Raw genomic sequence first — 24,225 nt, 5'->3', positions numbered from 1 at the left:
ATTCAGGGGGCAGTTGAGCCTCATTGAAGCTCTGCCCAGCCCCAGCATTATTGATGTTGTCTCAGAGAGGACCAGTATTTGTCTTTGACAGCAAGAATGGTCTACTGAACGGTCTAGTCTCTTTATGATAGACTAGTTAGCTCTCAGGCTGTTGCGTCTTGAGATGGCTGAGGGACCGTATGGGTTGTGGGTGAGGGGCTTTGCCTGGGCCATTCCTGAAAGCGGGAAGCAGGTGGAGTCTTCAGGAAACCTGTCTTTTCCTGGACCTCTACTCCACAGAGGGAGAGGCTGCTGCTCGTTGGAGGGGGGAAGGCTTTGTGTGCGATTCCTTAAACAAAAGGCTTCTTCCGTTCTGAGTCTCAGTGACTACAGCTCTCCACCCAGCAGCCTGCCCCTTTTTTTTACGCACTGATTGGACTGACTAATACAGCTCTCTACTCCTCCTTAAGTCTGCAACCAACTTACATAAGACAAAGGCCATTGGGCATTCATTACTGCTCAGCTTTGATGTGTGTGTGTGTGTGTGTGTGTGTGTGTGTGTGTGTGTGTGATTGGCTGATGGTTTCTATAATCTCAATTATAGGCCTCAATCAAAGTCTTGTCAAAAGTGTATTTGGAAAAACTGATTACGTCAATAATCGTATTGGCCAATAGGGGCAGTATGGGGTTGTTGGGTCAGAGAGACATTGATTATGATTATGTGTCATTTGTTGGCTCCTGTTTTATATATGTGCTGTATTTAGCTCTGCACCTACATTTTAACATTCCCTGAGGACTTTGTAAAACTCTGTAAAAGGTCCTGTTACTAAAAAAAGAAACTGCTTGTGTTCTCTTACCTGACGGATGGGAGTAGCTGGACTTGGTAGAGTTTTTTCCTGGATGACACAGTGCAATGTCTTCCTGTCATCTCAGAGAGGCAGGAGGACAGGGGTCACCTCCCAGCCTGCTATTGTCCTGCCCTGGGCTCACTGGGCTGACTGGGCTCACACAACACAAGGGACTGGCCCTCAGGAACTGGCCCTTCCTTAGGCCGGGGTAGTGGCTCCATGCCTCCTGGCTCCAGCCCATCCCAGTCCTCCCTACACTAACACAGCTCCAGTCACATGCTCTGTACACCCTCCTATTCTGTCAGACTCCTTTCCTTCCTCTGGTGTAATTTTAGTCTTATTTGATCATGAATGTCAGAGTCATGGTCTTAAATGTAGCCTATTACTGCATTTCATACCATATCAGCATACCGGACATAGGGAAAGGGAAAGGGATATCTAGTCAGTTGCACAACGGAATCCATTCAACCGAAATGTGTCTTCTGCATTTAACCCAACCCCTCTTAATTGATGTCCTCGTCATAGGAGCCCGGGGAGCAGTTGTAGTTGGGGAGTTAACTGCCTTGCTCACTGGCTCGGGGATTCGAACCAGCGGCTTTTTGGTTACTGGTCCAATACCGCTTGGCTACCTGCTGCCCCATATTGGGATGTATTAGGTATTAATGGTAGAAAAAATCATATTTTTGTGCATGTGAATCATTTCATGTACGTTTTGTTAATGTTATTCATTATCTTAGCACAGGAAAACAGGAGAGTGGAAGGAGAAAGTAGATTCTCCAAAAGGCTGATATTCAACTAACTGTGCTTCATCTGTTCCTCAGGACTTGCAGAGTGAGCTGAGGCCGCGTCTGTGTGTGATCAAGAAGGGGCCTAATGGCTACGGCTTCAACCTGCACAGTGAGAAGGCCAGACCAGGCCAGTACATCAGAGCAGTGGACGAGGACTCACCTGCACAGAGGTCTGGCCTGCTGGCCAAGGACAAGATAGTACAGGTAACTATCTAGCTCACCTTTGACCTCTGGCATCATACTGTATTATTATTATTATTATTATTATTATTATTCCATGTAAAGTAATAGTATATTACTATTGTTAGTAGTATTCCATGTATAGTAATAGTATATTACTATTGTTAGTAGTATTCCATGTATAGTAATAGTATATTAATATTGTTAGTAGTATTCCATGTATAGGAATAGTACATTACTATTGTTAGTAGTATTCCATGTATAGGAATAGTATATTACTATTGTTAGTAGTATTCCATGTATAGTAATAGTATATTAATATTGTTAGTAGTATTCCATGTATAGGAATAGTACATTACTATTGTTAGTAGTATTCCATGTATAGTAATAGTATATTACTATTGTTAGTAGTAATCCATGCACAGTAATATTATATTACTATTGTTAGTAGTATTCAATGCACAGTAATATTATTACTGTATAGTAGTAAATTGATTCATATTGTATTGATTAAAATACTTCTGTATGTCATGCAAGCTTTTCTAAAACTACAGGACTTGTCTCTAATAGCCTTGGCACAATTCAGTCATGTTCAAGTTGAAGTGTATAGTGGGGAGGAATGTGAAGGGCAGTAAAAGTCTCTGTGTGGGGTCCTAATCTCATAGGAGGGTAGAGGTGGACCCAACTGTCACTGGGAGTTAGCTCAGACAGGGATAATCCAGCTTTGTCACTGGTGACTTGTCTGCACTCCACCACCCCAGTCTATTCTGCTCAGTGCTCAGTACTGTAGAGCTGTGTGTGTGTGTGTGTGTGTGTATTGTCACAGGTGTGTATGGCTGCCCTCACTACTCTAGCCACTGTTGTGTAAATGAGTTGCTGCTATAGCCCAGCAGCCATGTCAGGCTGCCATAGAAAAGGAGAGAGGAAAGAGATGAGAGTTGAGTCCTTGAGTCAGAGAGGTTTCCAGCCCCCAGCGAGCCACACACACCCACCACCCACTGAGGACTGGATTCTTTTGTGTTAAATGGACAACTATTGTTACTGCCCAAGCATGTATTGTTTGGTCTCCTTCCTGGGACTGTGGTAGACAGGCAGTTCCACACTATGACCCACACAGATACACACACATGCACGCACACACACATACACGCACATGCACGCACACACACATACACGCACATGCACGCACACACACATACACGCACATGCACGCACACACACATACACGCACATGCACACACACAAAGATACACACGCATGCATACACACAAACATGCATGCACACACACACACAAAATACACACTCAGAGCTCACAAAACCCACACGTACAAAGTACACACATGCTATCTCAGCAGTGGTTCCTCAGAATGTTCAGCTGTCTGGGGAACAGAATACTTTTTGACAGATGCTGGGCCAATGGCCTTATGGCTGAGATGGTGTTGTTAGCACTATCTAGCTTCTAGCAGTTGTTGCTATCCAGTAACCTGCTGTATGAAGAGAAAGGAAAGTAGAATGTTTTTTTCACTCCGTTATGTTTCCCTGAATTGGTCAATTTCCCTGAATTGTACACTGTTCTCTTCAGCAATGTTTCATTTTGTATTCAGGCTACGTACTACAGATTCTTATGCAACAGTGAAGAGTTTAACACCAGTTTCCCAAGCCCCTAGGAGAACTTCAGTTCCTCTCTGTGTGTGTGCAGCAGCATATTTTGTGTTTGTGTGAAGAGACAGGATTTCCTTTCTTGGAACTGCTGGACAACAGACTGATAATATTACAAACTGAGTCCTTGCTTTGATAAACAGGTTATCGTCCTCTTTGTGAGAACAATGGAAATATGCAAGAAATAGTTTCCCATAAATAGTTTCCCATAAATAGTTAGTTACTTGAACAAACTATCATGCTGATATGAAAGGGAAACCTGTAGTTTTAGGCTGTTGGACTAGCCTTCACCGTTTTGACTTGGTAAACCATAGTTACACTACTTATACAACTAAGGAGTTAATGCTTCATGAGCTGATTTGTGCAGACATGATTCTTGTGTTTGTGTGTGTTTTGAAGTTCCTTACACTCTTTCGCTCTCTCTGTCTCTCTCTGCCCCCCCCCCCCTCTCTCTCCAGGTGAATGGTATGGCAGTGGAGGGGAAGCAGCACTCGGAGGTGGTGGCAGCCATCAAGGCTGGTGGTGAGGAGACCTCTCTACTGGTTGTGGACACAGACACAGATGCCTTCTTCAGGAGGTGCAGAGTCGCTCCCACCCCAGAACACGTCACAGGTGAGACCAGAAACATCTACAAGAAAGGGCCAGAACTCTATTGATGCAGTTTGGCTGAGTTAGTGATCCTTTCTGTAGACATACATGTCCAATCATTCATACACACTGGATGTTATCGGCCTGCACGTTCCTCACTGTGTGTGTGTGTGAGGACAGACCTCTGAAGCCCTTCACTCACACTATCATTGACGGACATGGGAATCATTATCAGAACTGAGACAGCCTCACAGTGTAGTGAGCGTTTTGCCTCTGCAATCACCTCATAATGATTCAACCACTTAGTCCTCCTTTAACAGCCTCCTTCAAGGTCTATAGTCCCCAGAGGTTTCTCTCTCAGGCCAGATCCCTTACCCCCCTGTCCCCCTGTCCTTGGTAAACACTAGCAGATTAAGCGTCTGTCTGACTGCTTGGCCAGGCTCCTCTGCTCCTCTCTCTCTCTGCCAAGGAACACAGACATAGAGACACACAGACACTGAGCACATCTCATTTCCTGTCCCCTCACGTTGTTTGCTCGAGGTACAAAATCCAAACTCTTAGGTACAGATCTAGAATCAGCTTAACCTCCCTGAATGCTAACCACTATTAGGGGCTAAATGCAAACTTCCCCAACTGTCTAGGGGCAACGTCCCCTAACTACCACTGAGCTCTTCACAAAGGGAAGGCTGTTGTACCTCTGTAAACCCCTAGAGGGAGCCTCAGCCTGTGAATTGACTCCAGTGCTGGAGTGTCTGGATATAGGTTGGCATTTATTGTCATGAATTGTGCCCTGGAGGCAGCTCTGCAGAGTAGTCACTAGCTGGCACAGCCACAAAGTCTTAAAATCTGATTTTAAACATAACCATAACCTTAACCACACTGCTAACCCTAACCTTAAAATAAGACCAAAAAGCACATTTTTGCTTTCATACATTTGTACAATATAGCCAATAATGACTTTGTAGCTGGCCCATCTAGCGGAAATTGCTCGGTTCTGCCTCCAGGGCAAGATTCATGACAATAAACGTCAAGCTGTGTTAGGCTTGGGAGGCCAGCTGTGCCCAAGTAACACTTTTTGAAACAGGGCGATGGCGCATGGTAACACTTGGCTGGCTACACTGAATGCCACTTTGATGCCAACGGCCTCATAGAACAGTGATGCCAGCCCAGCCGACGCTATGACAACCATATGGGTGTGGAGGAAAGCGGTTCCCTCTGTGTCTGGGACATGCATATTAGTCAGTGTGTGTGTGTGCTACAAACACACAACCCCCCCCCACACACAACGCACTGCCCCAGACTGCCTTTATATTTCCTCTGCTTGAAGCTCTGCCATAAACAACAGTGAAGCGCTGCTGCCTGATTAGGCCAAAGATACTGTTTATTAAAAAGGGTACCTGTCTGTGCCCCTGTCTGTGCCTCTGAGTGAACCCTATTAATAAGAAGGTGGGAAGAAGTAGACAATATAAGTCAGTTAGTGTCCTTCATGCTATTTGACCTAACTGGGAGTTTTTTATGCTTCTTTAGTGCACCAATAAAAATACAGTAGTTGCTTTGTTGTGATAAGAATTTGCTCAGTTTTACATGGAGGAATGTTCTTGTAGTTGGAGTCCACACTGGTTGGATAGACAGCTGTCCATTGCCATGGTTACACCTCAAAGTTTACTGATGATTGACATGCTATGTCCACTCCTCTGAATAAGTATAGTGAAGGAGTAAAAGGAGATAGAAACTTATGTTACATCCAGGGGGATATATGGTCAGGTCTTAGCCCTATCTAACTTCCTTTGGTTTCTGCTATCGGCTTCTAAACCTGACTGAAAAATGCCCAACAGGAGCAAAATTCCATTGAGGCGTTGCCCAGGTAACTGCTCTCTCGTGTTGCCCACTCAGAGGGTACCTGCTCACCGTGACTTTGGTACACACTCAAGCACGTACACGCACACACACACACACATACACGTGTGCGCGAACACGCGGGCAGACACACACACACACACACACACACACACACATGGATGGACACACACACTCCACACTCCCCTTTCGCCACCCCTCTGGCCAGCACTTGTGTTTGGTTTCCAAGGCGCTGGCTCCAAGTGGCCTCTCAGCCTGTAGTGTTAGCTGTATTGGAACTGAAGAGCCTCTTATCCGTGTGCAAACAGTGAGAAGGGACCCAAGAAGTACAGACGTACTTAGACACAGCTCTGACGGGTCTCAGAACAGTGAGGAGGGACCCAAGGAGCACAGAGGTACTTAGATAGAGACAGCTCCAACAGGTCTCAGAACAGCTCAGGGGGATGCAGACCAGGGTCAGGCTATCTTTAGATGATAACAGGTTACTATCTCACTGATTGTTTGTGTGTCTGTCTGTCTGTCTGTGTGAGAGGAACTGAAGCATGGAAGGTAAGGGTCCGTCTTAGTATTACACCAGCTCCGACCAGGGGTCAGTTGTTCATCAGTCAACTGTATCTGTTTGTTTTAGATAGATAGACACACAGGTTTAGATATAGTGTATTGTCTCTTTCTATGGTTGATTAAGCCAAGTGAAGATCATTCCATAATATCCCTTGTGACAGGGTTAGGGGAGAGTTTGTTACCAGGGCTATTTGATATAGGAAGGCTACTAGGGTAGTGGGTTTCATATGCAGCAGCTTGTTTGGACGTGATGATGCGTGGCAGGTAACCAGGGTCAGAGAACATCTTTGTGAAGATCAACCCTGTTTGAATAATGGATGACCTACACATACCTGCGCTATGTAACAGAGTAGGTGTCACTGGGATGAAACCCAAACTGGATAGGAGCCGTTCTCTGGAGCAAGGGTATGAGTCACTCTGACATTCTGTTCTGGTGTACGACGGAGGTGGGACAGTCACAGGATATTTAGGACTGACTGTAAGATTGGAGAATTGCTGTGAATAGATGTTGTTGAATGGTTGTGAAAAGCTGTTATGGAGGAGGGAGTGTGAGTTTGTGTAGAGTCCATGACTGAGCAGTGTTCTCTTCTGCTTTCAGGATCTCTGCCTGAGCCTGTCGTCAACGGAGACATGGAGAAGACGGTAAGACTGGATGCCAAATACCTTATCGATCTAATATCATACAAAACGAACATTTGAGAGAGAGAGAAACAGACAGAAAGAGTGAGGGGGCCGCTAATGCGCTCCCACAGAGTGGACTTCCCAAAACAAGTCTTTTTTCCTGGTATTGTGGAGGTCACTGAAACACTGTGGCTCACTGCTCCTGCTTTGGCACTGACTGGCACTCTATCAGCTGAGCGTTCCTAGGGAGTGGACTAGTATTATTTTATTTGACTGTGGAGTGTGTGTATTTACTTTGTGTTGGTTGGTTCTCTCTCTCCTTCCAGCACTCTCATGACTGAATAGAACATACTGTCTGTTTCCAGTTTCACTCAGGGAGGCAGGGGAGCAGTCTACCCTGACAGAACCAGGTCCAGGTGTCTGTAAGATATACAGTACCAGGGCTAGTGTAGCCCTCAATAGTGTGCTCAGAGCCTGGTAGACAGGTGTAGAGGGTTTACATGGTATTGCTGGATAACCTGAATCTGAAAGCCACACTGTGCTGTTCAGGCATGGAGAATTCAGTAGCACCATGTTAATCCCTCTGAGGTATTTGGGCATAATCTCTTAGTTAGGGGACAGGCCAACACACACACACACACACACACACACACACAGACACAGACACAGACACAGAGACAGAAAGACACAGAGAGACACAGAGATTTGGAGGCTTGCCAAACCGGCAGATAAACCCAGAGTGAGGCCACTGGCAACAAACCGAAGTACAACATTTCATTAGGTTAACTCTACTACGTTAATACTATGCTAATATACTTTATCTGTAAAGAAGACAGGTGCTGGTTAGTAGTGTGAGACCCTAGTCCTCAGTCATTGACCATCATCTTAACCCCTGAGTCTAACAGTCAAAACATTGGATTAAGAGAGAGGGGAGGCAGGGTAGAGAGGTGAGGGAAAGGAAGAGAGAGATAAGAGAGAGAGATTGTAGAGAGGTTAGGGTGAGGTCACTCTCCGCAGGGTCGGCAGAAAGCGGATGTTTCCGGGTTTTCATGGATACAGTATTTTCAACCTAACTACAGTTTCCCCTGAAAAACAGATGTGGGGTAATTTTACGTCCGCTATGTTAGGTTAGGGTGAGGTAGGCACTGTCATAGCAGGACAGGGGGATTGCGTCTTCTCTAATGCTCTGAGCCAATCAGGCTCTAGTAAACTGCTGCTGCTGCCAGACATGCCATACAACTTCCCAACCAGCATGGCCAGACAGTTTGTGAATGGGGCACAGGTAGAGGCAAGTCTGCCTCCCTGTGGGCAAATGTAATATTGCAGCCAGACTCTCCATGGAGAGTTCTCTCAAACTTGACCCCCACTTTGGCTACTTTGTATTTGATTTGATTTGTTGCTTGATTAGATTTTTTGCTCCATGAGGTCATGAAGGATGCGTGCTATCTGTGTGTCCACTGCAGGTGAATGTAAATGGAAAACTGGCCAAAGAGGTAGAGCAGGACTCTAAGCTGTCAATCAGCCCGTCTCCAAGCAACACCTCCTCCAACGCCTCTCTCACAACCCCACCCACAGAGGTAAGTCCCGCCCTGAAAACACACATGAAGCAGCATTGAAGCAGCATCATAAAGCAGCTAAAGTCTCATGATCTGAATGTGTATCCATAGTGACACAGTAATGTATAGCAGTAGTCTGTAGTTGAGCACGCTCTTGTAAAATAGACTTTACTACAACATAAAAATATATATTTCTTCTCTCTCTAGCCTCGTTTATACTTGGTGCTAACATGTGTCCTTTGTCCTAATCTTATCCACATTCTGATAGTGCCCACATTGTAGCCGTTGCATCTACGATTGTGTCCGCATTGTGACCAGATATCCTGGTCCCTCCCTGTTTGCAAATTATTTGACAGATATTCTTTCAAAATAATATCGATTCATTTTAAGACACATTGATGCCATAAGTCAAAGGTGTCACCTGTCAATCATTTTAGAGGGTGGGATAATGATGATTTAAATGGTTTCACTGTCCAGATCCGTCTACACTTGAAAGATATCCAGACACAATGCATGTCTGACTACCTCCCAAAGTGGTCTGGAAGATCAGATCACAATGTGTCTTTTAATCGTCCACACCTGTCTAAATATGCTGGCAAAATCAGAATGTGGACAAGATCAGGACAAAGGACTCATGTTAGAACCAGGTATAAATGGGGCTTCTGTCTCTAGTGCATTCTCTCTCTTCTTCTTCTACCCCTCTCTCACATGCTCTTTTAACCCCTCCCTCTCCTCCCTGGTTGGTCAGGGGTCTGAGCCAGTGATCATGGGCGCCATCCCGGGTCTGAACCTGTCCCTGCAGCAGGTCAAGGAGCGTGCTCATCAGAAACGCTCCAACAAGAGGGCTCCGCCCATGGACTGGAGCAAGAAAAATGAACTGTTCAGTAACCTATAGATAGAGCACTTCGCCCTACACACACCCACATACAGTAGATACTCACATAGAGGTCAGTGAAGGAGAGAGAGAGGGACGGAGAGAGAGAGGGGTTGTTCTAAGCCCCATGCTTTCTATGACTAATTAAAACCAGCAGTTTAACTATTGGTGAGGGAGAATACAGGTATATGTATGTAAAATATATACACACAGATTTGTGTTATATTCCAGATGCTATAAATTATGTACTAACAATATATAGACGAATATGCCAATGTTGGAAAGGAAACAGCTAGATCAGATAATAATTTTTGTATTGTGATTTGAAAATCAGTTTTTAAGTATTCCTGTGTGTGTGTGCGCGCGTGCGTACCTGAGTGGGTATGCCCAGAATACCCTGGAACTCCCTGCTGGTCATAGCCTGGTGCCTGTACATATAGTGGAGTAGGTCTCTCTTATGGCCATTCCTCTACACGTTATTCAGTCATTCAAACACATTTTACCATACTTTTCTCGCCTTAAACGAGAATGGGACCAGCCACTTACATACCTGACAATCAGCTACCTGTCTAGTCTATCACTTTTCACCTTTTAGGGACCAAATACTTCCAGTCAGATGCAAAATGTATTTAATGTAGCTGAGCTTTAGGTCAGTCGAGCTTCATCAGACTGTGCTCTGATGAAGATCGACTGACCCAAAGCTCAGGTACATGAATGACAGTTGCTTCTGACTGGAAGTGTGCGGAGACCTTTTCATGTTTCTCCAGTTTTGCCTTCAGCACCTTCACTAATCAGCTCTGGCTGTGCGGTAGACTCTATTATCTACAAACCTTTTAGGGACCAAAAATCTGATATACGACAACCACTCTGACAGTCACTGTCAGTCATTGGGGAACGCTATGTTGGTGCAGTGTCCATCCATACCAGTCTTACTTAACTTCAATAAATGTGAAGGCTGAAAATCTTACGTCCATACCGAAGCATTGCCATTACCACTGTATATTGTGATACTGTTTGTGGTTTTTTTTTAAATTGCCATTGGCAAAATGCTTTGAGATTTTTACACGTTTATGTAGATGTACTTAAACATAATTTGTTTCTCTAATATGAATATATATGTCTGCGCTTCACTAGATTTTATGTGTATGTTCAGTATTGAGAATGAGATTCACTATTTTGACTATTGAATTGTATGGGGGTGTCATACTCTTATTTCTATACTGTATTAAATTGGAGATCACACCATTGTTGTCTCACGACTCTCCATTTAAATTAACATTACAGTAACATAAGTGTTAAGAATCTCTGTGATATGAAGGCGTAGATGAAATGCACCCACTCTTAAAGACTTCTGGATATTTAAATCCAGAAATAAAGGAGAGAAGTCAACAGGATCAGACTTGAATATTTAATGGTTAACTGTAAACAAATGAAGATCCAGCTGGATGGAAAAGGACAGATGTTGATAACTCAAGACAGTATAACAGATATCTACAGATCCATCTTAAATAAGGTGCATCTAGCAGGTCTCAGTGCCGTCTGAGACAGACACATCTTTCACATTCACACAAGGCTCTCCTTCACCTCCTCTTCAAAACCTCTGTTACCCCCTTCCATAAAACAAAGCCATGTGTACGTGTTTAATGTGAGAGCAGCTTGAACGGAATAGGTGGGACATTCCTGAGAACGACAGAGATGAAACCCAGGTTACAGCCAGGGATCACGTTCACACTGAAACGACACAAACATTTACAGTACAGAGGACAGTACACAATCATACAAGTCAGGGTTAATGATACAAATGAGTGATTTTAACATTCATGAGGAAGACAAACACAGCATAGAATAGTTCATTCTCTCTGCTAGAAGTACTGTAGCATGCCCAAATATGGAACATAGCCATATAATGCTGGGTAGACAGAGCAAAAGGTATTATACAGTTTTTGAAAACCATGTAGATAATTATTTCATTTCATTCATGTTACAATAAGGAAGACCAGAATCCCTTAACCATGGTTCTGCATTTTAAGGAAATATTTTATGGAAATCATGAAAATATTTAGGCAAAATCTATACAAAGAACTTTGGTTGAAAATGATTCTGCTCCCAGATATACCTATAAGTATACAATATACATATTTAGATACTCTAATTTAAATACTAGTTGGACTAATCTACATTAAAATGTTTTTTTCTCCTTTCTCCAAAAATAGTGTACATTATTGATATCTTGCATGTCATCCCTCGGCTGTACAAAGCACTTATAAGTCCTTATATTGACAGTGTTGACAGTGACGATCGCTAAATATGCTTTGAAAAGCAAAGGTCTTCTTCCCTTTTGTATAAACAATATCATCGAGCACATGTTTTACATAGCTTCATAAAACCAGAAATAACATAGCATCTAATCATTCTGTATTACTAAAGAATGACTGTTTTAACAGTACAAACGTACTGGCACCATGCCTTGCGGAAGACACAAACACAGTTTCATTGTGGTCAACATCACTTGGTATAAAATGGATAAAATACAAGAGTATTGAAAATATCAACAAGGTCAAATTGAAATGGTCAGACATAGCAAAATACAAAGGTCAAATGACAGATACAGCGTCTAATACAAATGGTATCGTATGGTAATATTATGTCTAGGAATGGTTCCTCTCTATAGGCCAGTATAAAAACATTCCACTTCTCCCCATTGTCTCTCTCTCTCTGCTGCTACAGTGGCCAAACAATGACTTCACACAGAGATGGATCCTGTTTGAGAAAGGCGGGGAGGAAAGGCACACCAACAAAGATGAAGAAATGGAGGATGATGGGTAGAAGGACAATACAGTTTAATATGAAACGATCCAATACAATGGTGTACTGGTACAGTATGTTGTCCACCCCTCATGTATCTACAGTCAGTCAGTCAGAGGCCCTGTGTTGAAACCAACAGGCTTGTTGTGACTTATGGCAAAGCACTGTAGAGCAGAGTTAAGTGCTGGTGTTGAAAGGAGAGGAAGTGGCAACATGGAGGCAGGGAGGAGGGAGATGGATCCACACTTTTGCATGACTGTTCATTAAAACCATCCCACTCCATGGCACATCCTACAATGTAGTCCCATATGTTTTCTGTTAGTCTGGTGGTGGGGGTTGGTCTGTAGTTTTAGGGGTGTTGGGGGTAACACTGAGCTGGGGTGACCTGCTCCATCCTCCCTCTCACGGTCATTAGTACTTCCTGAGGTGAAGGGTCAAGGGTCAGGGGGCTGGTCAGTGGGGTGGAGAGGGCTTAGTCCAGCATTGCATCCAGCTGGTCAGCAAGGTCATCAAACATGTTGCCAATGTCATCCAGAATGTTGCCCGCTGACTTCACTGTGTTAGCCCCACTGTCAGGAGAGGTGGAAAAAGAAGCAGGGTTTAGTAAGATAGATAGAGGACTCTAGTGCTCAAAAGGCTGTTTTATCATGGGCAGCGCGCCACTGAGGACTTTCACCATTTTTAAGTAGTCAACTATGGGTTAAGGAAGGATCACATAATTCCATCCAGGTCAACAGGAGGGATCAGCCAATGAATTATACTCGTGAGCAAACATTCCATAACGGCAGGTGGCAGTAAATCGCCAACCTTGGCTTTATACCTGTTCAAACAACACACTCCAGGTGGCAGTATGCACATTTTCAGTTTGTTTACCAACTCATAGAAGTTGACTACTTCAAAATGGAGATGGCCTCAATGGAGCTGCCCATGCTCTCACAGACGCCATAATGGGACAGATACAATGTTGTATGAATGCTTCTTCAGTTCACATAACAAACAGTACAGTGTATATGGCCTGTACATACTGGAAATGGTGAGGTGTTTATCGTGTTCTCTTACCAGTCAGCGCTGTCCTCCTCGGTGAGTTTTCGCTCCACAGCCTTCAGTGCTGCCTCCAGGGAGGTGCTGGTCTGCTCCAGCCTCTGCTGCTGCACCACCACTACCTCCGGGCCAGACTCTACCCCTGGGCCTGGGCCGACCACACAGACCTGGGGCTTGCCTGTCTGAGCTGCCTGGCTCTGAGGCCCTGGGGCTGGGGGACACCGGCTGGGTGTGGGTGATGGTGGGGCTGAGAAGGCCAGACTCTGTACCACGTTGACAGTCACAGTGGGCGGCACTATGGCTGTTAGACAGGAAGCAAAAGCAGAAACTCAGAATGTATGATAAAAGCCTAAACAAAATGACAATATAATAAGGAGCTTACATGTGTAATACATTACCTGTAGCAGCAGCCAGACTGTGTCGGGACGGTTTGGGGGCGGTGACGGGGGGTCCGTGGGAGCTGTGAGGCTTGGGGGAGACGGGAGGTTTGAGGGGTGTGCCTGTCCCTGTCCCTGCTAGGTTCTCCAGCCCGTCCAGACTGGCCTCACTGATCCTCAGACTGACCAGACTCACCTCTTCACAGCTCTGGGACTGGGGCCTGCTGCCTGGACTGGAGTCTGACCCTATCTGGCACTCACTGTCACTGGTGGGAGAGCTGCCAGCATGGTCTTTAGTCTTGTGTCTCCGCTTCACAGTGTCTGACTCCTTCAGGTTAAACTCAGGCACCTCCAGGGCTGTCTTGGTGGGCTGGTTCTTGTCTGCCGGGATCTCCACATTGCTCTCGGCCCTGGGCCCTCCCACCTTGGGCCTCTGCTTGATGGTGAGGTTGCCCTCCTCGGCGAAGGGGATGCACTCGCTGGAGCTATTGTGAGGGGATGAGGAGCCATCCAACCCCGGTGCCTTAGGCTCCTCCTCCTCAGTGTCTGACTTCACCCCTCGCTCTGTGTCTGGGTAATGGTCTGGGATATCGGTCTGGGCTGGAACACATTCACTCTGCACCCTCCTCCTCACCCCTGCGGAGGCCTCTCTGGGCTCCAGTCCTGAGGGGGTGAGGCTGGGGAGGGGAGGCTCTGGTTGGAGGAGGTCCAGCCTGGGCCTAGGCAGGCTCTTCCCCTCTGTGGAGGCCTCCAGACAGGCTGCGATGCTCCTCACGCTCCCTGGGCTGTCTGTCTCCACCCCCCCAGGAGAGGGCGCCACATTCTCAGTGGACCCCATGCTGGGGCTGCTGCTCACCGAGCTCAGTCTCTTGGGCGGGGCCGGAGGGGGTCCCTTTTTACGAGCGCGCACGGCGAAGGACTGGCTGCGTCCCACAGTGCCGTACTTTTCGGATGTGGTCTGCATGCGTGCCAGCTGGCTGCGTCCAGGCCGGCGGGTCAAGGTGGCGTAGGACGCTAGGGTGCCAGAGGGCGGAGCCAGGTCGTCATCCTCTTCGTCTGGTTCGCCGTCTGACAGGGCGTAGCGTGTCAGGCTCTGGCTGCGCTTCTTAGGCGGGGCCAGGGTCATGGCGTGGTAGGTGTGTGCCAAGGGCTTGGTGGGCGAGCCATGGCCCAGGTCGGTGCTGCCACAGTGGGAGTGGAGGTAGCTGAAGCCCCTCTGGGCTGGGGAGCCCTGGGGAGAGGAGCCTAGGGAGTGAGACCCAGGGCCTTTAGGCTTGGCTGGGATGGCTGGGTACTTGAACACAGTGGCTGCCCCCAGGGGGACCTGCTTGGGCAGCTGCTGCTGCAGTATGGACCTCTGGTCCCAGCCCTCTGGAATGTTCCTCTCCTTGGCAGGGCTGCTGTCAGCACTGAGACTGGTGGAGGTGCTGCTGCTGCCTAGGCTCTCCTGTGAGCGGCTGTGGGGAGTGATGGAGGCCGTGGGTGGGTCCTGGGAGCGCCCTGAGCCCCTGGACCGGGCGTCGATGCTCTCTTGGCTCCGAGACATGCCCATGGCACTCTTGATGGCCAGGCCCTCCTGGTAGTGGCTGGACATGGCTGTCTGCAGCTCAGCGCTCAGCTCGCTGTCCTGGAAGGTCAGCATCTTGGGGGTGTGGGGCGAGTGGCAGTCGGAGGCACTGTCGGGGGGCTCGATGGTGACCAGGTGAAGGGCTCCAGGGGGCTTGCGGCGCAACGTGCCCTGGCCAGATTCTGCAGCCAGGATGGCCCTCTGGATGTCACACAGCTTCTTCACAGCCAGCATCATCTTCTTCTGGTGGCCCAGCTTGGTGATGCCTATCTCCTGCAGGTCCTCCCAGGTCAGGTCCCGTACGATGCTGATGGAGTCATAGCCGTTCTCTGACAGCTTCCTTTGGTACTGAGGCAGGCCTATGGTACTCAGCCACTCCCCCAGGTCTGCCTGGAGTAGGGGGGAGGGAGAAGAGTCACAGTCAGACCTACACAGTTGAAACCTTTATGAAAGTAATGTAAAACCTGACTTGCACACAAAAGCTGACAGACAGACAGACAGACACAGGCATACAGTAAGACCTTACCGGGATGTATTCAGGCAGCCACTCAGGGATGCTGAGGTTTCCTATCTCGATAGAGATCTTCTTGCGGTGGCCTGGCTTGGTGACGCCGATGGCCGTCAGGTCCTCTGGGGTCATCCTGCTGATGGTGGGGACGTCGTAGCCGGCCGTGATGAAGTTCCCGGTGTACTGCTCCAGCTGGAAGTCACTCAGCCACTGGTAGATGGCCTCTCCATCCTACACCACAGAGGGGAGGGGTTGAGTATCACATTGACATCAATCACTGGCCTATTCACTGTCCTCCTTTCTTTTAATAGCTACATTTATTTCATTGTAGCATACAGAGTACACGGAAAAAGACAATCATGAGTTGTAATGTGTGACAAACACAAAAAATAGACTGTCCTGTCCTGTGTCTGTCCTGTTTATGTCCTCTGTCTGTCCTGTCCTGTGTCTGTCCTGTCCTGTGTCTGAGTCTCACCTTGCCCTCCAGTAGCTGCTGAGGACGTATAAACTGTTGGGAGACAAACTGCTGCTCCCCTGGTCTCTGTATGTTCACCATCGGCCTCCGAGGAGCACCCAGAACCACTACACAGGAAAACACACAATGGAGAATTAGATGAATGGTGTTTAGGAGGTTTTCTAACAATAAGCACAAAAGTTTCAGGAGAAATGTTGTGGTATGCAACAGTAATGAGAGAAAGGGCTAGTATTCCTACCTGCAGTCAGGTCAGGCTGTTTATTGAGAACTGGTTGCCCTGAGTCACCAGCAGAGGGTGCTGGCTGCACATCAAAACAGAGTGCAAGACAAGTCACAGAGAGCACAGGAATAAACAATCTGTTGACTGGCACTACATACTAAGACAGTAAATTACGATATCACATTTCCTCTGTTCATATCTGTGAGTGACATTTGCAATAATTTTTGCATGGTGATCTCCCTTGTAATATTATCTCAATAAGACTAGTCAGGATAAACAAACCTGAAATAACAATTGGTCCAGTACCTTGGCTGTGTCTGGGACTGCAGTGGTCTGGTGGTGTGGTCCGTTGGGGGCAGTGTTGTTGTTGCTCTCTGTGCTCTGTCCACTCCCAGCACTACGGGTGCTGCCCACACTGCCTGTACTCCCTACACTGTTCCTGTCACCTGCTAGATAGGACCACAGGAGAGGAGGATGGAGAGAGGGAGAAGAGAAAGAGAGAGATAGAAGTGAGGGACGTTAAAGACAGCAAGAGGGACAGCAAAATGAGGTACCTCCCCTCTGTGTCCTTCCAGACCTCACGTCAATACAGTCACACAGACATCCACATGATTCTAACTGAAGCTGGCAGAGGATGGCAGAGGTTGGGGCTGTGGACTGTGTCACTGAGCCAGCCAAGTCATCATAGATCAAGGGGTGGCACAGGCCAGGGCAGGATGTCCTTTGCTGCCATACAAAGCCAAGGGAGATGGTTGCATGGTGGAGCGGAGCGGAGCGGAGCTGCAGGCATAGAGCAACAACAGCCAAGGGTACAGAACTACAGGGGTAAACTACAACTACAGTCCTGTAGTAGGACACAATGGAAAATTCCTACAGCTAGTGACACTGAGTACACAGAGCACCCATTAAGCTTGCAGTGTTCTGTAGAATGTCGAGATTGTAACTTTTTTTGGTCACTGGAACAGGGGCTTCCTGGTGGTGGTCCCATCTTGTGGCAGCAGGGAGAACAGCAGGAGCTATGGGAAGCTCAGTTTGAAGCTGGCACATGACAAAGGTAGAGCGTGGGGACAGGGGGCAGAGACAGCCAGCTATTGTCATTGGGGAACAGTGGAGGGACTCTTACCCGCGGTGTGTGAGTTCCTGAGCACCCAGATGTCCTCCAGGGGACAACCAGGCTGAGAGAGGTTGCTGGGAGGCCGACCTATCAGACATAACAACACTCTGTTGGGGCCATGGGGGTACCATGGTCCACAGAGCAGCACTGGGGATTGGCTGGGCCTGGGCATGAGACGGGTTTAGAAGGGGCGAACATAGGTGTCCTTGTGCCCTCACCACGGTTCACAGTGGTGGAGGAGTTGTCTGGCTGGTTAGGGGGCTGAGTACCATATACCTGTTTCGATGTGTGTCTGTACCTCTGTGTGCATGTATAAGGGTGTGTGTGTGTATACCTGGGTTGGCGCTGAGGCCGTTGGCGTGGGGGAGGGCCAGGTGGGGGTTGTTGGGGGTGTACAGTGTGTAGGAGTCGTCGATCTGGGGGGCTGAGCTCAGGCTGGAGGAGAGGGGGGCTCTGGAGAGGAGCTGCTGGCGCTGGGTGGGCAGAGAGGCGTGTCGGGACAGGGTGCCCCCTACAGGGTCAAACAGGTAGGACACACAGACAGAAAGGAGGTTAACGCAAGCTGATGGTTAGAGGTGGACATTACATGGTATGGATGGAGAGATGCTGGAGGAAGAGGAGGGGGAAGAGAGACAAATAGGAGCAAGGGATGGATTGGAAGCATTAGGGATTAGTCCAACCAAGGCAGTCTGGGAAATGGAGTGTTCTCTGGAGTGGCCAGCCTGTAATGAAGAGGGGCCACCACTGCTCTTCCAATGCAGTGATGATGTGCAGCAATACAACCAATCAGTGTGTGTGTGTGTGTGTGTTGGGGGAGGGGGGATTTCTTTATTGATGACTGTGAGAGATACATTAAACACAATATTACATACCATATACACTGGAGCCAAGGGAGATACAGTGCCTTCAGGAAGTATTCATACACCTTGACTTATTCCACATTTTGTTGTGTTACATGAATTCAAAAATGTTCTCACCCATCTATACACAATACACCATAATGACAAAGTGTACATTTTTGCAAATGTATTGAAAATGAAATACATAAATATCTCATTTACATAAGTATTCACACCCCTGAGTCAATACATGTTAGAATCACCTTTGGCAGTGATTACAACTGTCAGTCTTTCTAGGTAGGTCTCTAAGAGCTGGATTGTACTAAATTCTTCAAGCTCTGTCAAGTTGGTTGTTGATCATTGCTAGACAGCCATTTTCATACCTTGCCATAGACTGTCAAGCCAATTTAAGTCAAAACTGTAACTAGGTCACTCAATGTCTGCTTTTTTTTTTACCATCTACTAATAGGTGCCCTTCTTTGCGAGGCACAGGAAAACCTCCCTGGTCTTTGTGGTTGAATCTGTGCTTGAAATTCACTACTTGAATGAGGGACCTTACAGATAATGTTAACAACTATTATTACATACAGATTGAGTCCATGCAACTTATTATGTGACTTGTTAAGCACATTTTTTCTCCTGAACTTATTTAGGCTTGCCATAACAAAGGGGTTGAATACATTTCAGCTTTTCATTTTCTATTAATTTGTAAACATTTCTAAAAACAAAATTCCATTTTGACATTATGGGGTATTGTGTGTAGATCAATGACACAACATTTCAATGTAATCTTTTTTTTATTCAGGCTGTAACACAACAAAATGTGGAAAAAGTCAAGGGGTGTGAATACTTTCTGAAGGTACAGTAGGTGCAGAGGGAGAATTTAAGATGGGTCTCCCGTTCCCCTGATCTTTTGTTGTGGTGACAGATTTGCAGAGAAGACAGAAACATGAGAGTCATTTTCATCTGACTGCAGTGCAGAGCTGCTCCTTGTTCTGTCAAAGCTGCTCCATGAGTGTCACCACCCCAACCTATTCAGTCAGGGATTTCTCCCTCTAGTGCACATCAAAGAGGTGGTGTGGGGCGGATTCTCTTCTTCTGTGGTGTTAGGTAGGTAACTGACACCTTCTGTTAATCTAACCGGTATTAGAGGTAGACTGCGTGGGTAAGGTTGGGAGTTTTTACATCATGTACAATAGCAGATGACTCCTGCAGTTCCAAGCCATTTCCAGTTCCATCTCTAACTTAATCCTGCATTCTGAGTGTGCTGACATGTCTGGGAGATGAGTGAGTTAATGAGTGTGTGAGTGTGTCTGTGTGTAGATGTTCCGACATGCCGGATGCTGACTCAACAAGCTACGAATCCTCCATTTGTTGTGGGTGCCACGGTTACGCAATGAAAGAGGCAAATGTCAGAGGGCTCTCTCTCTTTGCCCATTGCTTTCAGATGGGAGGGGGGAATGGCTAATGATTACACTGTGTGTGTGACTGACCTGAGCGTCTGCTGATGACCTCTACAATGTTCGGGGGGAAGTAGCCCACCCGGTCGGTGCCCCTCTGGCTGTCGTGGATGTGCCCTTTCCAGCGCCCGTCCATGTGCTGCTCTAGGACCTGCCAGGCAGCCAATCAAAACAAACATTAAGACAAGTCTAAACCAATCAGATGACTATTATTACCCAGTGTCTCTCCATATTGAGGCAGGTAGGAGGTCTGTCAGACCGTGGTGTTATTTCCACTGTGTATGAACGTGTGTAAAGGAGTGTGCAGATCGGGGACATTGACAGAAAGTACATGTTCCAACTTGAAACACATTCTGTATGTTAACAACTTAATCTGTGTATCTATGTCTCTGTATGGTTGGTTTCAGAATGTCAAAGACGCTTTACATAAATTGGGAGGGTGATACAAAAGCAGCCCTGAGATCAACTGTAGTACATGGACACACAATAACAAACCAAAGAGAGAACCAAAAGGTCAAGCACATGAATAGATGATGACAGTAGTCATGTGTTTCTGATCATGTTCCATTTGTCCACATGAGCTGCTAATACCAAGACCATAGTCTCTGCTCCCTAATTTAGCAGCCTTAGTCAGAGGATACAAGCCAGGGACATTAGGGTTAAGGGGCTGAGGGTATGAAGGAAGAAGAGGGGTGTTGGGTTGTGTGTCTGGTAAAAGTTGTGGGTAGAGGGGGAAATAGCATGTACTGAATGGGCCAGATTGGCAGCTATAGAAAAATACTTCGATATTCATTGACCCGCTCAAGTTGGCAACACATCTTTTTCTAAAGGCCTAAACTCGCTCAAGGCACGCATGCGATTTATTTTAGAATGCATTGTTTTCAATGATAATAACCCAAGCGAAGCCTGGCGGGCGTGCTGTCCGCTTTGACACCTCGTTCAATTAGAACGTGTCTCTATTTTTGCTTTTTATCGCTGGTGTTGTAATAACACTAAATAATATTTTTGGGGTAATTATAAACTTTTTCTTTGCTAATTGGAAGAGGTAGCTAAGATTTTAGGCTTTACCATACATGCTAAATTAGACCAATGAATCCACTTATGTAAACACAACATCGCTATCAGCCTGTCCCGTCCTCTTCACCCGCCTTGCTCTGCCCGACCGCTTCTGGTGAGTTTTGCGCTTTAGTTCGGCACCAGTCCCTACTAAGATGTCAGCTAACCTTTTGCCCAGTATCTAACATGTACATGTGTGTGTGAGGTGTTGGGGCGGCAGGTAGCTTAGTGGTTAAGAGCGTAGTAGTGCCAGTAACCGAAAGGTCGCTGGTTCTAATCCCCGAGTCGACAAGGTGAAAAATCTGTTGATGTGCCCTTGAGCAAGGCACTTAACCCTAATTGCTCTGGATAAGAGCGTCTGCTAAAGGCTTGTTGATGGGTGAGGTGGATGACCTGAGGGCAGGTTTTGTAAATCGTCCCTCTCTGGTACTGAAGCAACCTCACACTCCACTGCAGCAGAATAGACCGACACACTCCCAAGAAGAAAAACAGGCCAGGGTTCGTGAGAGACAGCCATGAGTGTGTGACAGTATTAGTTAAGTCATTGCTGAAAGGAAGTGATAGATGAATACCAGGGCCTGTCCCTACCCGTCTCTCTCTCTCTGGGCTCAAAGAGATCCATCCTTCAGATATAGGGGCTCACTGTACTCTCTCCTTATAAACTAGTTCCCCCTCAGGAATATGGGTAGTGAAGTTCACCTGTTGTACGCCATACCCCTAAGGACCTACGGGACCTTTAATTGATAGATCACACATCAGGTGCAGTACAGTGATACTTTACACCCTGTCACAGTCTTCACATTTTGCTGCTTTACAATGAGGTATTAACTCTGGGGTGTAAAGACACACAATCAAGACATTTTTTATTTTATTTTTATTTATTTTTTAAATAATATAATTTGTCTTTAACTTTGGGAACGTGGAGTAGGTTGTGTAGATCGGTAGGGAAAAAATGATATGTATTCCCTTTTGAGATTACATTTTAAGGCAGCAAAATGTGAAGACTGTGCAAGGGGTGTGTAGACTTTCCCTAGCGACTGTATGTGCTACAGTATGACTGGTTGTAAGTTGATCACATCAAGTAGACCTATTAATGGACACATGGGTTGTTTGTTTGTTTACTGTCCTATAGTCCAGTGGTTTTCAAACCTATCCTCTGGGACCCACAGACGTTTCACAATTTAGTTGTAGCCCTGAACTAGTTTACCGGATTCACCTATTCAAGGGCTTGGTGATTAGTTGACATGTTGAATCAGGTGTGCTAGCAGTGGAATAGCTCAACTACATGGAACAGCTGAAAATCCCTTCTCTAGTCCACACATATCTACATACTGTGCCTACTGACTGCTCGTGAAGCCACCCGTACATAAACACCAGCCTGTCTCCCTCATTACTACTAAAACACCTGTTAGAGAGAATGAGCCTGACAGTTCACAGGGAAAACACACCTGCCCTAACAGACAACATGGGGGCAGAGAGTGTGTGTGTGTGTGTGTGTGTGTGTGTGTGTGTGTGTGTGTGTGTGTGTGATCCTGCTGCCTACCATGATGACATCCCCGGCCCGGATGTTGAGAGCGGTGGGGTCGTGGAGGTTCCAGTAGTCTTTCAGAGCTCTCACCTGCAGGACACCTGTAGCATCTGTGTGTGAGAAAGATAGAGAGGGGAAGAGAGAGAGGGGGACAGAGAGAGAGGGGGACAGAGAGAGAGGGGGGCAGAGAGAGTGGGGAGAAAGAGAGGGGGGGGGACAGAGAGAGGGGAGAAAGAGAGAGAGGGGGACAGAGAGAGAGGGGAGAAAGAGAGAGAGGGGAACAGAGAGAGAGGGGAGAAAGAGAGAGAGGGGGACAGAGAGAGAGGGGAAGAGAGAGAGGGGGACAGAGAGAGAGGGGGACAGAGAGAGAGGGGAGAAAGAGAGAGAGGGGGACAGAGAGAGAGGGGAAGAGAGAGAGGGGGACAGAGAGAGAGGGGGACAGAGAGAGTGGGGAGAAAGAGAGAGAGGGGGACAGAGAGAGGGGAGAAAGAGAGAGGGGGACAGAGAGAGAGGGGAGAAAGAGAGAGAGGGGTACAGAGAGAGAGGGGTGAAAGAGAGAGAGGGGGACAGAGAGAGGGGAGAAAGAGAGAGAGGGGAACAGAGAGAGGGGAGAAAGAGAGAGAGGGGGACAGAGAGAGGGGAGAAAGAGATAGAGGGGGACAGAGAGAGAGGGGAGAAAGAGAGAGAGGGGGACAGAGAGAGAGGGGGACAGAGAGAGAGGGGGACAGAGAGAGGGGGGAGAAAGAGAGAGGGGGGACAGAGAGAGGGGGGGACAGAGAGAGAGGGGGACAGAGAGAGGGGTGAAAGAGAGAGAGGGGGATAGAGAGAGGGGAGAAAGAGAGAGAGGGGAACAGAGAGAGAGGGGGACAGAGAGAGAGGGGAAGAGAGAGAGGGGGACAGAGAGAGAGGGGGACAGAGAGAGGGGGACAGAGAGAGTGGAGAGAAAGAGAGAGGGGGGACAGAGAGAGGGGAGAAAGAGAGAGAGGGGGACAGAGAGAGGGGTGAAAGAGAGAGAGGGGGACAGAGAGAGGGGAGAAAGAGAGAGAGGGGGACAGAGAGAGGGGAGAAAGAGACAGAGGGGGACAGAGAGAGGGGGGAGAGAAGAGAGAGAGGGCGACAGAGAGAGAGGGGAGAAGAGAGAGAGGGGGACAGAGAGAGAGGGAAGAGAGAGAGGGGGACAGAGAGAGAGGGGGACAGAGAGAGAGGGGACAGAGAGAGAGGGGGACAGAGAGAGAGGGGGACAGAGAGAGAGGGGGACAGAGAGAGAGGGGAGAAAGAGAGAGAGGGGGACAGAGAGAGGGGGAAGAGAGAGAGGGGGGACAGAGAGGGGGACAGAGAGAGGGGGACAGAGAGAGAGGGGGACAGAGAGAGGGGGGAGAAGAGAGAGGGGGACAGAGAGAGGGGAGAAGAGAGAGAGGGGGACAGAGAGAGTGAGAGAAGAGAGGGGGACAGAGAGGAGGGGGGACAGAGAGAGAGGGAAAGAGAGAGGGAGAAGAAGAGAGAGGGGGACAGAGAGAGAGGGGGACAGAGAAGAGGGGGGACAGAGAGAGGAGGAGGGGAAGAAGGGAGAGAGAGAGGGGGAAGAGAGAGAGAGCGAGAGACACACATACAAAGTTAGTTCAGGGAATTGGTATGAAGGAAGCATGAAGAAAATACAGTCCAATGATTGATAGATACTGTCATGTACACCTTTTCAATCCCCTTAAGGGAATATACCCAGACG

At 47.4% G+C, this 24,225-nt stretch overlaps 2 protein-coding genes across 2 annotated transcripts in view; one reads left to right on the top strand and one right to left on the bottom strand.

Annotated features, from left to right (window-relative positions):
• Positions 1 to 10,757, top strand: part of LOC311116560 (Na(+)/H(+) exchange regulatory cofactor NHE-RF1-like) — a 33,485-nt gene extending 22,728 nt beyond the window's left edge. The window contains exons 2-6 of the mRNA XM_084191642.1: positions 1,649 to 1,819; positions 3,914 to 4,067; positions 7,060 to 7,103; positions 8,546 to 8,659; positions 9,387 to 10,757. Coding sequence (XP_084047768.1) covers positions 1,649 to 1,819; positions 3,914 to 4,067; positions 7,060 to 7,103; positions 8,546 to 8,659; positions 9,387 to 9,533 — 630 coding nt within the window. The 3' untranslated portion in view covers positions 9,534 to 10,757. The remainder of the gene's footprint in view (positions 1 to 1,648; positions 1,820 to 3,913; positions 4,068 to 7,059; positions 7,104 to 8,545; positions 8,660 to 9,386) is intronic.
• Positions 10,758 to 10,906: 149 nt separating this feature from the next.
• Positions 10,907 to 22,625, bottom strand: LOC311116559 (caskin-2-like; the record flags this gene model as incomplete). Its single annotated transcript, XM_084191641.1, has 10 exons — positions 10,907 to 12,886; positions 13,377 to 13,659; positions 13,757 to 15,692; positions 15,829 to 16,041; positions 16,286 to 16,392; positions 16,524 to 16,587; positions 16,812 to 16,954; positions 17,954 to 18,130; positions 19,952 to 20,069; positions 22,518 to 22,625. Coding segments are annotated over 10 exons (3,246 nt in total), but the record flags the coding sequence as incomplete, so codon positions are not given.
• Between the last annotated feature and the right edge of the window lie 1,600 nt (positions 22,626 to 24,225).

This window comes from Coregonus lavaretus (assembly GCF_964263955.1).
Source record: "Coregonus lavaretus genome assembly, contig: HAP1_SCAFFOLD_4325, whole genome shotgun sequence".
Lineage (NCBI taxonomy): Eukaryota > Metazoa > Chordata > Actinopteri > Salmoniformes > Salmonidae > Coregonus > Coregonus lavaretus.
This window is presented reverse-complemented; position numbering and strand designations above follow the sequence as displayed.